We start from the raw sequence: 12322 nt of genomic DNA on the forward strand, positions 1-12322 counted from the left end.
GATAAGTTTAACCATGTGGTTAATGTTAGGGATACGGTTAATGTTAGGGATAAGGTTAATGTTAGGGATAAGGTTAACCATGTGGTTAATGTTAGGGATAAGGATAACCATGTGGTTAATGTTAAGGATAAGTTTAACCATGTGGTTAATGTTAGGGATAATGTTAACCATGTGGTTAATGTTAGGGATAAGGTTAATGTTATGGATAAGGTTAATGTTAGGGATAAGGTTAACCATGTGGTTCATGTTAGGGATAAGGTTAACCATATGGTTAATGTTAGGGATGAGGTTAACCATGTGGTTGATGTCAGGGATAAGGTTAATGTTAGGGATGAGGTTAACCATGTGGTTAATGTTAGGGATAAGGTTAACCGCGTGGTTAATGTTAGGGATACGTTTAACCATGTGGTTGATGTCAGGGATAAGGTTAATGTTAGGGATAAGGTTAACCATGTGGTTAATGTTAGGGATAAGGTTAATGTTAGGGATGAGGTTAACCATGTGCTTAATGTTAGGGATAAGGTTAACCACGTGGTTAATGTTAGGGATAAGTTTAACCATGTGGTTAATGTTACGGACAAGGTTAATGTTAGGGATAAGGTTAATGTTAGGGATAAGGTTAACCATGTGGTTAATGTTAGGGATAAGGTTAATGTTAGGGATGAGGTTAACCATGTGCTTAATGTTAGGGATAAGGTTATCCACGTGGTTAATGTTAGGGATAAGTTTAACCATGTGGTTAATGTTAGGGATAAGGTTAATGTTAGGGATAAGGTTATTGTTAGGGATAAGGTTAACCATGTGGTTAATGTTAGGGATAAGTTTAACCATCTGGTTAATGTTAGGGATAAGGTTAACCACGTGGTTAATGTTAGGGATAAGTTTAACCATGTGGTTAATGTTAGGGATAAAGTTAATGTTAGGGATAAGGTTAATGTTAGGGATAAGGTTAACCATGTGGTTAATGTTAGGGATAAGGTTAACCACGTGGTTAATGTTAGGGATAAGGTTAATGTTAGGGCTAAGGTTAATGTTAGGGATAAGGTTAACCATGTGGTTAATGTTAACCATGTGGTTAATGTTAGGGATAAGGTTAACCTCGTGGTTAATGTTAGGGATAAGTTTAACCATGTGGTTAATGTTAGGGATAAGGTTAACCAGGTGGTTCATGTTAGGGATGAGGTTGACCATGTGGTTAATGTTAGGGATAAGGATAACCATGTGGTTAATGTTAGGGATAAGGTTAATGTTAGGGATAAGGTTAACCACACGGTTAATGTTAGGGATAAAGTTAACCATGTGGTTAATGTTAGGGATAAGGTTAACCATGTGATTAATGTTAGGGATGAGGTTAACCATGTGGTTAATGTTAGGGATAAGGTTAACCATGTTGTTAATGTTAGGGATAAGGTTAATGTTATGGATAAGGTTAACCATTTGGTGAATGTTAGGGATAAGGTTAACCATTTGGTGAATGTTAGGGATAAGGTTAGATTTTCAGAAGATAAATTGTAGAAATAGGCCGACTTTTTTTCTTTGTAGCTGTGGTAACTATGAACAACCGTTCTCCCCGGTGCGCTTATTAGTTTGTGAACTGGCTCCTCGTTCTAAACTCTGTTCAAAACAGTGGCAGTATGTGCAGCAGTGGTCATATGTTGTTTTGTTTTTCACATGTACAAGTGAATTTTTTAAAAATTTTATTTCACCTTTATTTAACCAGGTAGGCAAGTTGAGAACAAGTTCTCATTTACAATTGCGACCTGGCCAAGATAAAGCAAAGCAGTTCGACACATACAACGACACAGAGTTACACATGGAGTAAAACAAACATACAGTCAATAATACAGTATAAACAAGTCTATATACGATGTGAGCAAATGAGGTGAGATAAGGGAGATAAAGGCAAAAAGGCCATGGTGGCAAAGTAGATACAATATAGCAAGTAAAACACTGGAATGGTAGATTTGCAATGGGAGAATGTGCAAAGTTGAAATAAAAATAATGGGGGTGCAAAGGAGAAAAATAAATAAATAAAATACAGTAGGGAAAGAGGTAGTTGTTTGGGCTAAATTATAGGTGGGCTATGTACAGGTGCAGTAATCTGTGAGCTGCTCTGACAGTTGGTGCTCAAAGCTAGTGAGGGAGATAAGTGTTTCCAGTTTCAGAGATTTTTGTAGTTCGTTCCAGTCATTGGCAGCAGAGAACTGGAAGGAGAGGCGGCCAAAGAAAGAATTGGTTTTGGGGGTGACTAGAGAGATATACCTGCTGGAGCGTGTGCTACAGGTGGGAGATGCAATGGTGACCAGCGAGCTGAGATAAGGGGGGACTTTACCTAGCAGGGTCTTGTAGATGACATGGAGCCAGTGGGTTTGGCGACGAGTATGAAGCAAGGGCCAGCCAACGAGAGCGTACAGGTCGCAATGGTGGGTAGTATATGGGGCTTTGGTGACAAAACGGATTGCACTGTGATAGACTGCATCCAATTTGTTGAGTAGGGTATTGGAGGCTATTTTGTAAATGACATCGCCAAAGTCGAGGATTGGTAGGATGGTCAGTTTTACAAGGGTATGTTTGGCAGCATGAGTGAAGGATGCTTTGTTGCGATATAGGAAGCCAATTCTAGATTTAACTTTGGATTGGAGATGTTTGATATGGGTCTGGAAGGAGAGTTTACAGTCTAACCAGACACCTAAGTATTTGTAGTTGTCCACGTATTCTAAGTCGGAGCCGTCCAGAGTAGTAATGTTGGACAGGCGGGTAGGTACAGGTAGCGATCGGTTGAAGAGCATGCATTTAGTTTTACTTGTATTTAAGAGCAATTGGAGGCCACGGAAGGAGAGTTGTATGGCATTGAAGCTTGCCTGGAGGGTTGTTAACACAGTATCCAAAGAAGGGCCAGAAGTATACAAAATGGTGTCGTCTGCATAGAGGTGGATCAGAGACTCACCAGCAGCAAGAGCGACCTCATTGATGTATACAGAGAAGAGAGTTGGTCCAAGAATTGAACCCTGTGGCACCCCCATAGAGACTGCCAGAGGTCCGGACAGCAGACCCTCCAATTTGACACACTGAACTCTATCAGAGAAGTAGTTGGTGAACCAGGCGAGGCAATCATTTGAGAAACCAAGGCTGTCGAGTCTGCCGATGAGGATGTGGTGATAGACAGAGTCGAAAGCCTTGGCCAGATCAATGAATACGGCTGCACAGTAATGTTTCTTATCGATGGCGGTTAAGATATCATTTAGGACCTTGAGCGTGGCTGAGGTGCACCCATGACCAGCTCTGAAACCAGATTGCATAGCAGAGAAGGTATGGTGAGATTCGAAATGGTCGGTAATATGTTTGTTGACTTGGCTTTCGAAGACCTTAGAAAGGCATGGTAGGATAGATATAGGTCTGTAGCAGTTTGGGTCAAGAGTGTCACCCCCTTTGAAGAGGGTGATGACCGCAGCTGCTTTCCAATCTTTGGGAATCTCAGACGACACGAAAGAGAGGTTGAACAGGCTAGTAATAGGGGTGGCAACAATTTTGGCAGATAATTTTAGAAAGAAAGGGTCCAGATTGTCTAGCCCGGGCTGATTTGTAGGGGTCCAGATTTTGCAGCTCATTCAGAACATCAGCTGAGCAGATTTGGGAGAAGGAGAAATGGGGAAGGCTTGGGCGAGTTGTTGTGGGGGGTGCAGTGCTGTTGACCGGGGTAGGAGTAGCCAGGTTGAAAGCATGGCCAGCCGTAGAAAAATGCTTATTGAAATTCTCAATTATGGTGGATTTATCAGTGGTGACAGTGTTTCCTATCTTCAGTGCAGTGGGCAGCTGGGAGGAGGTGTTCTTATTCTCCATGGACTTTACAATGTCCCAGAACTTTTTTGAGTTAGTGTTGCAGGAAGCAAATTTCTGCTTGAAAAAGCTAGCCTTGGCTTTTCTAACTGCCTGTGTATAATGGTTTCTAGCTTCCCTGAACAGCTGCATATCACGGAGGCTGTTCGATGCTAATCCAGAACGCCATAGGATGTTTTTGTGTTGGTTAAGGGCAGTCAGGTCTGGGGAGAACCAAGGGCTATATCTGTTCCTGGTTCTAAATTTCTTGAATGGGGCATGTTTATTTAAGATGGTTAGGAAGGAATTAAAAAAAAATATCCAGGCATCCTCTACTGACGGGATGAGATCAATATCCTTCCAGGATACCCCGGTCAGGTCGATTAGAAAGGCCTGCTCGCTGAAGTGTTTCAGGGAGCGTTTTACAGTGATGAGTGGAGGTCGTTTGACCGCTGACCCATTACGGATGCAGGCAATGAGGCAGTGATCGCTGAGATCTTGGTTGAAAACAGCAGAGGTGTATTTAGAGGGCAAGTTGGTTAGGATGATATCTATGAGGGTGCCCGTGTTTAAAAGGCTTTGGGGAGGTACCTGGTAGGTTCATTGATAATTTGTGTGAGGTTGAGGGCATCAAGTTTAGATTGTAGGATGGCTGGGGTGTTAAGCATTAATTATTTCACATATGGTGTCCAGAGCACAGCTGGGGGCAGAGGGTGGTCTATAGCAGGCGGCAACGGTGAGAGACTTGTTTTTAGAGAGGTGGATTTTTAAAAGTAGAAGTTCAAATTGTTTGGGTACAGACCTGGATAGTAGGACAGAACTCTGCAGGCTATCTTTGCAGTAGATTGCAACACCGCCCCCTTTGGCAGTTCTATCTTGTCTGAAAATGTTGTAGTTTGGAATTAAACTGTCTGAATTTTTGGTGGTCTTCCTAAGCCAGGATTCAGACACAGCTAGAACATCCGGGTTGGCAGAGTGTGCTAAAGCAGTGAATAGAACAAACTTAGGGAGGCGGCTTCTAATGTTAACATGCATAAAACCAAGGCTATTACGGTTACAGAAGTCGTCAAAAGAGAGCGCCTGGGGAATAGGAGTGGAGCTAGGCACTGCAGGGCCTGGATTCACCTCTACATCGCCAGATGAACAGAGTAGTAGTAGAATAAGGGTGCGGCTAAAAGCAATAAGAATTGGTCGTTTAGAACGTCTGGAACAGAGAGTAAAAGGAGGTTTCTGGGGGCGATAAAATAGCATCAAGGTATAATGTACAGACAAAGGTAAGGTAGGATGTGAATACAGTGGAGGTAAACCTAGGTATTGAGTGATGAAGAGAGAGATATTGTCTCTAGAAACATCATTGAAACCAGGAGATGTCATTGCATGTGTGGGTGGTGGAACTAATAGGTTGGATAAGGTATAATGAGCAGGACTAGAGGCTCTACAGTGAAATAAGCCAATAAACACTAACCAGAACAGCAATGGACAAGGCATATTGACATGAAGGAGAGGCATGCTCAGTCGAGTGATCAAAAGGGTCCAGTGAGTGGAGAGGTTGGTTGGGGGTCACGGCGATTTAGACAGCTAAATAGGTAGCAAGCTAGCATAGGAGCAAGCTAGCATAAGATGGAGGTCTGTTATTAGCCAACTCTTGCGTTCCGTCAGTAGATTAGTGGGTTTCCGTGTGGTAGAGGGGATGAATCCAAATCACACAACAACAACAAAAATAAAAGCAATAGATATAGTTATAGAGGCCCAAGAAGAAAAATAAATCAATAAATAAAAATAAAATAAAAATTGTCCGATTGTCTATTCAGATAGCAGCCGATAAGATAGCCAACGGCTAGCAGGCCGCAGATGAGCGCCCAGGCAACGTTGCGCCGGAGGAGCCAGCCGGACAGTTCCCTCGGGTAGACAACGTCGGCAGTCTAGCCGTGAAGGCCCGGTGGGGCTCCGCGTAGGCAGCAAAAACGGGTCTGCAGCCCAGGAGTGATTGATGGAACTCTTCAGCTGGCTAGCTCCGGAACAATTGATGTTAGCTCCGGAATCGACGAAAGCCGATAGTCACACGGATAGCAGCTAGCTAGCTGCGAGATCCAGGCATGGACTTTCAGAGCCAGCGGCCGAAATCCAGGGACATGGAGAGAAAAATTGGTCCGATATGTTCCGCTCCGAGCCGCGCTGCGCTGCACCGCGCCGTACAAAACTGGCGATAGATTCTCGAGCCAAAGGACAGCCGATGACCACAAACCGTGGTCAGCTGAGTACCAACGATTAGCCAGTAAATAAGCTAACTAGCTTCTGAACTAGCCCTTAAACCAGCTTCAGAGTAGCTTCTGGACCAGCTTCTGGCTAGCTCCCGGCTAGCTTCTGGCTAATTTCTGGCTAGCCTCTCGGAGGATCACAGATCTGAGGTAAATAATACTTTTTTATATAAATATAAATTGGTGAAACGGATTGCAGGAGAGTGTTCTGAAGATGAGTTTTTGGAAAATTAAAAATGTATGTGAAAAAAAGTTGTAAATATATATATATACGGGACACGACAGGACGAGGACAAAAATACGTCTGAACTGCTATGCCATCTTGGGAGAGAAATAGGTGTATTAATGATGTTGTTCAAATGCACACATCACTTTACAAACTGTATCGTCTCAGAGTAACTACCGGATGTTAAAAAAACAAGTATTTCTTCTTCTTCTTCTTCTTCTTCTTCTTCTTCTTCTTCTTCTTCTCTGCTTCTTCTTCTTCTTCTTCTTCTTCTTCTCTCCTTCTTCTTCTTCTTCTCTGCTTCTTCTTCTTGTTCTTCTTCTTGTTCTTCTCTGCTTCTTCTTCTTAGTCTTCTCTGCTTCTTCTTCTTCTTCTTCTCTTCTTCTTCTTTATTTCTTGGCGTTCTTCTTCTTTTTCTTCTCTTCTTCTTCTTCTTCTCTGCTTCTTCTTCTTCTTGTTCTTCTTCTTCTTCTTCTCTGCTTCTTCTTCTTAGTCTTCTCTGCTTCTTCTTCTTCTTCTTCTCTTCTTCTTCTTTATTTCTTGGCGTCACGCTGCTTTATTGACAACTCCAACCACCTCGCTTCCCTGGGCATTCAGCCAATCAGCGGCCGCCGCTGGAAGAGAAGGGCATAGCTTGATAGAGAGTAAAACAGCCTGTGGTCGTTACAGTAAACGATTAAAGTTATATGACGCCAGGACACGGGACTTTGCCAAACCTCTGGAAACCGTTTTGACGTGTTCTTTGTCATTATAGACGAGGCAAAGGGGGTGTTCTGGACCAGTCAACTGCCAATGTGGTTAAAGGTTTGGAGAAATTGTATAATTTTAAGACATAAAATATTCCACTGAAATTTAGCTTGTGAAGCCCTCTTAATTCTGATGCCATCAGTGAAATTGAAGTCTTAAAAAAAAGAATGAACAATTTACTGGTGTCATATTTTGGTGTTTTACCAAGCCAGGCTTAGCCATCACTGATTAGCCTACAATACTATGTTTGACCTGTAGTAACAGGACTGTGGGGTCAGTAGAAACAGGACTGTGGGGTCTGTAGAAACAGGACTGTGGGGTCTGTAGAAACAGGACTGTGGGGTCTGTAGAAACCGGACTGTGGGGTCTGTAGAAACCGGACTGTGGGGTCTGTAGAAACAGGACTGTGGGGTCTGTAGAAACAGGACTCTGGGGTCTGTAGTATAACAGGACTGTGGGGTCTGTAGTAACAGGACTGTGGGGTCTGTAGAAATAGGACTGTGGGGTCTGTAGTAACAGGACTGTGGGGTCTGTAGAAACAGGACTGAGGGGTCTGTAGTAACAGGACTCTGGGGTCTGTAGAAACAGGACTCTGGGGTGGGCCTAAAGCAGAATTATTGGACTAAGACTTGGGGAGGCCAGGGGGTTAGAGGTTGGCAGGCTTGGCAGAGTAAACTGCTGTTTTAAAACCAACCAGGCCATGCATGAGCCTGTGAATCCCTGGAGTATAACATCTTACCTCATCACAGACATCCACCCGGACTCACCCTCCTCAGGAGAAGGGCCACGTAGCGTATAAAACCCTCCGTGTGGTTGTCCAGGTCTCACCCTCTCATATCATTACACTCCAACAGAGAGAATGGAATTAAAAAGGATAGCGTTGAGGGATTGGAGTGTGCAAATGTTGGCTAAAAATCCCTACGATCCTGTGACTTCTGAGGGCCAGAGAGAGAGCCTGGTGGCTATGCAGAGAGAGACGGTGGTAGCTGCCCGGCAGAGAGAGATGGAGGTGGCAGAGAGAGATGGAGGTAGCTGCCCGGCAGAGCGAGACGGAGGCAGCTGCCCGGCAGAGAGAGATGGAGGCAGCTGCCCGGCAGAGAGAGACGGAGGCAGCTGCCCGGCAGAGAGAGATGGAGGTAGCTGCCCGGCAGAGCGAGACGGAGGCAGCTGCCCGGCAGAGAGAGACGGAGGCAGCTGCCCGGCAGAGAGAGACGGAGGCAGCTGCGCGTCCATCTGTAATCATATGAGGCAGGATGACACATCTTCTATAAACAACAGTAAGGAGGGGTTGAGGAGGCGGTCCACTCTATGAGAGCTGCCCATGACATGGAGCGCCCCACGCAGACAAAAGGTGGAAGGAGAAGAAGGGGCAGGAGAGGACACAGTTGACACCACTTGAAACACTCCTCACTGGTTGTGCCAGGCTCTGTCAAAAGGAAAAGGACTCTTGAGTGGTGACGAGCCATGGGAGCCTTCCCCTGTGAGTGTGTGTGTGTGTGTGTGTGTGTGTGTGTGTGTGTTTGTGTGTGAGGGAGGGAGGGAGGGAGAGCCTGTACCTGCAGAAGTGTTAGAGTGGCTCTTTGTTACAACAACATTGCAAGCATTAAAGGGACAGGATTGGTCTTCCTTCGTCACGTCAATGATATCACATACGGTAATAATTTGCGGTACAGGTCGTAACAGTAGTCAAGACCACCCACACACACCAAGCTCTGCACACAAACCAAATTAAAACAGTTCCCAGAGGCCCAACTTCCTCCTATAAAATCCCCAAACTCTAATTTCCCAATAGTCTAACTTTATTACTCACAGTATGTACATGAATACATTATTGTATTTCATTGATTTGATATCTCATCTCACCTATCATTGACCCAGGCTAAATCCCCCTCAATGGCTCTGATGTCAGCAAAAAAAACAGAATTACCTCACCTTTGGTAGACAGTGAAATTAATTTGAATCTGTTATATGATACAGGATGAAAGGATATTTTGTTGGTTACATCGCAGTTAACATTATTATGCCTTATTATGCAGTAAAAACCTATCTCATTTTACCACTTTCATACTAACGACTTCAGTTTTCCACCAAAGCAAGATAAAGTATTTGACTGTACCTGTCGTTTTCCCTCGGAAACTAACATATTTCCTCCGCAGTTTGTTCAGAATCTAATTGTGTCAGAATATTGTGGTATTTATAATACAGAGCATGTACGTAATTATCACAATGATTTTGATCTACAATTTTAATTTCACAGTTGGAATCCGTATTCAGTTAAAATGTGGGATATTCAAGTTAATGAAATGGTATTCGTTTAAAAAAACGACTAGTGTTTCATCATAAATCTAGTTTATTAAAAAAAGATTAACTGTGTTTTTCATTTGGACAAATGTGTCTTCTGCAGCTCTCAACTTCAAAGAATAATTAATTTTCTCTTAAATGCTTTGGACAGTGTTGTTACACTGCACGGTGCTGTCATAAAGTTGCTCCATTAGCAATGTTGGCAGAAGAGAACGTTTACTATTGAAACCCACAATGTAATGTAACTTATATCAACACTGTTGGGATGGACATTGGTTAGGTCTAGGATGCTAAACAGTAACTTATATCAACACTGTTGGGATGGACATTGGTTCAGTCTAGGATGCTAAACAGTAACTTATATCAACACTGTTGGGATGGACATTGGTTCAGTCTAGGATGCTAAACAGTAACTTATATCAACACTGTTGGGATGGACATTGGTTCAGTCTAGGATGCTAAACAGTAACTTAAATCAACACTGTTGGGATGGACATTGGTTCAGTCTAGGATGCTAAACAGTAACGTATATAGACACTGTTGGGATGGACATTGGTTCAGTCTAGGATGCTAAACAGTAACTTAAATCGACACTGTTGGGATGGACATTGGTTCAGTCTAGGATGCTAAACAGTAACTCAAATCAACACTGTTGGGATGGACATTGGTTCAGTCTAGGATGCTAAACAGTAACTTATAACAACACTGTTGGGATGGACATTGGTTCAGTCTAGGATGCTAAACAGTAACTTATATCAACACTGTTGGGATGGACATTGGTTCAGTCTAGGATGCTAAACAGTAACTTAAATCAACACTGTTGGGATGGACATTGGTTCAGTCTAGGATGCTAAACAGTAACTTAAATCAACACTGTTGGGATGGACATTGGTTCAGTCTAGGATGCTAAACAGTAACTTAAATCAACACTGTTGGGATGGACATTGGTTCAGTCTAGGATGCTAAACAGTAACTTATATCAACACTGTTGGGATGGACATTGGTTCAGTCTAGGATGCTAAACAGTAACTTATATCAACACTGTTGGGATGGACATTGGTTCAGTCTAGGATGCGAAACAGTAACTTATATCAACACTGTTGGGATGGACATTGGTTCAGTCTAGGATGCTAAACAGTAACTTATATCAACACTTTTGGGATGGACATTGGTTCAGTCTAGGATGCGAAACAGTAACTTAAATCAACACATTTGGGATGGACATTGGTTCAGTCTAGGATGCTAAACAGTAACTTATATCAACACTGTTGGGATGGACATTGGTTCAGTCTAGGATGCTAAACAGTAACGTATATCAACACTGTTGGGATGGACATTGGTTCAGTCTAGGATGCTAAACAGTAACTTAAATCGACACTGTTGGGATGGACATTGGTTCAGTCTAGGATGCTAAACAGTAACTTAAATCAACACTGTTGGGATGGACATTGGTTCAGTCTAGGATGCTAAACAGTAACTTATATCAACACTGTTGGGATGGACATTGGTTCAGTCTAGGATGCTAAACAGTAACTTAAATCGACACTGTTGGGATGGACATTGGTTCAGTCTAGGATGCTAAACAGTAACTTAAATCAACACTTTTGGGATGGACATTGGTTCAGTCTAGGATGCTAAACAGTAACGTATATCAACACTGTTGGGATGGACATTGGTTCAGTCTAGGATGCGAAACAGTAACTTTAATCAACACTTTTGGGATGGACATTGGTTCAGTCTAGGATGCTAAACAGTAACTTATATCAACACTGTTGGGATGGACATTGGTTCAGTCTAGGATGCTAAACAGTAACTTAAATCAACACTTTTGGGATGGACATTGGTTCAGTCTAGGATGCTAAACAGTAACGTATATCAACACTGTTGGGATGGACATTAGTTCAGTCTAGGATGCGAAACAGTAACTTTAATCAACACTTTTGGGATGGACATTGGTTCAGTCTAGGATGCTAAACAGTAACTTAAATCAACACTGTTGGGATGGACATTGATTCAGCATAGAAGACACAATACACAGTAACCTAATAGGTGGTTGTTTACACGTAATACATTCGCATACACATGACCACCATGTCACCATCAAAAGCAAGTCTCTGCATTGGTCTTCTTGTAAACACTGATGTTGCTTGTTGTTATGTGTCTAAATATTCCAGCAAGGTGCATGTGAGCACACTGCATTTCTCCAGTCAATGGACCAGAGGTCATTGTCCAGACTCCTGACTCCAGTCAACCTACTGGCAAATGACATGCTTTGACCTTTGACCTGGTGATTCCATTGGCCAGGTTCTGTTTGGTCTGTACTAGAATGCAATCTATCCATCAGCCCCAACCGCAGTCACAGTCAAGGATAGCTCTGTAGCTCTGACCACAAGGTCATGCGTGCCTTGTCCCGTGTCCCACAGCTTGATGTTCTGTCGTTGCAGGTGTTTGACATACACATGAATAAAGGTAATGCTGATAATCATTAGTCCAGCTCTGTTTCTTTCCACAGACAGCATGTGTGGATCTCTCGTCACACTGGCTCAGAAAACAAACACATCATTGAAGTGGGCACTGTCGTGTCTTTGGCATCATTAAGGGTGAAGACTGTTATTTTATCAAATCCATTCTCTGTAATTATTATTACATGATTAAACTAATCATGTAAATGTAATTAACTAGGAAGTTGTGGCACCACGGAAAATCTTCAGATTACAAAGTTATAATCTTCCGAATATAACTCTTCAGATATTTTAATATCTGATCAATTAGTTTTCTATTAATTAATTATTCTTTACCTCACGTCAGTCTCATCTGAACGTCATAAATTATTGATTATCTGCACAAACCCAGCCTAAACTATTAATCATCCATACACCAATTGGCTTAATCATATATTTATTTACTAAATAACTAAATAATCACATAAAAGGTCAGTAGATATTGGTTACTAACAAGGATAGGAAAGATTCCC

At 42.6% G+C, this 12322-nt stretch overlaps 1 protein-coding gene across 1 annotated transcript in view; it reads left to right on the forward strand.

Moving 5' to 3' along the window:
• Positions 1-9471, forward strand: part of LOC149984722 (uncharacterized) — a gene marked incomplete at its 5' end in the record, with an annotated part of 110711 nt that extends 101240 nt beyond the window's left edge. The window contains one exon of the mRNA XM_090230605.1: positions 9452-9471. Coding sequence (XP_090086731.1) covers positions 9452-9471 — 20 coding nt within the window. The remainder of the gene's footprint in view (positions 1-9451) is intronic.
• Between the last annotated feature and the right edge of the window lie 2851 nt (positions 9472-12322).

The sequence above is a fragment of the Oncorhynchus mykiss genome, chromosome 3 (assembly GCF_057628025.1).
Source record: "Oncorhynchus mykiss isolate SJ-2025 chromosome 3, ASM5762802v1, whole genome shotgun sequence".
Taxonomy (NCBI): domain Eukaryota; kingdom Metazoa; phylum Chordata; class Actinopteri; order Salmoniformes; family Salmonidae; genus Oncorhynchus; species Oncorhynchus mykiss.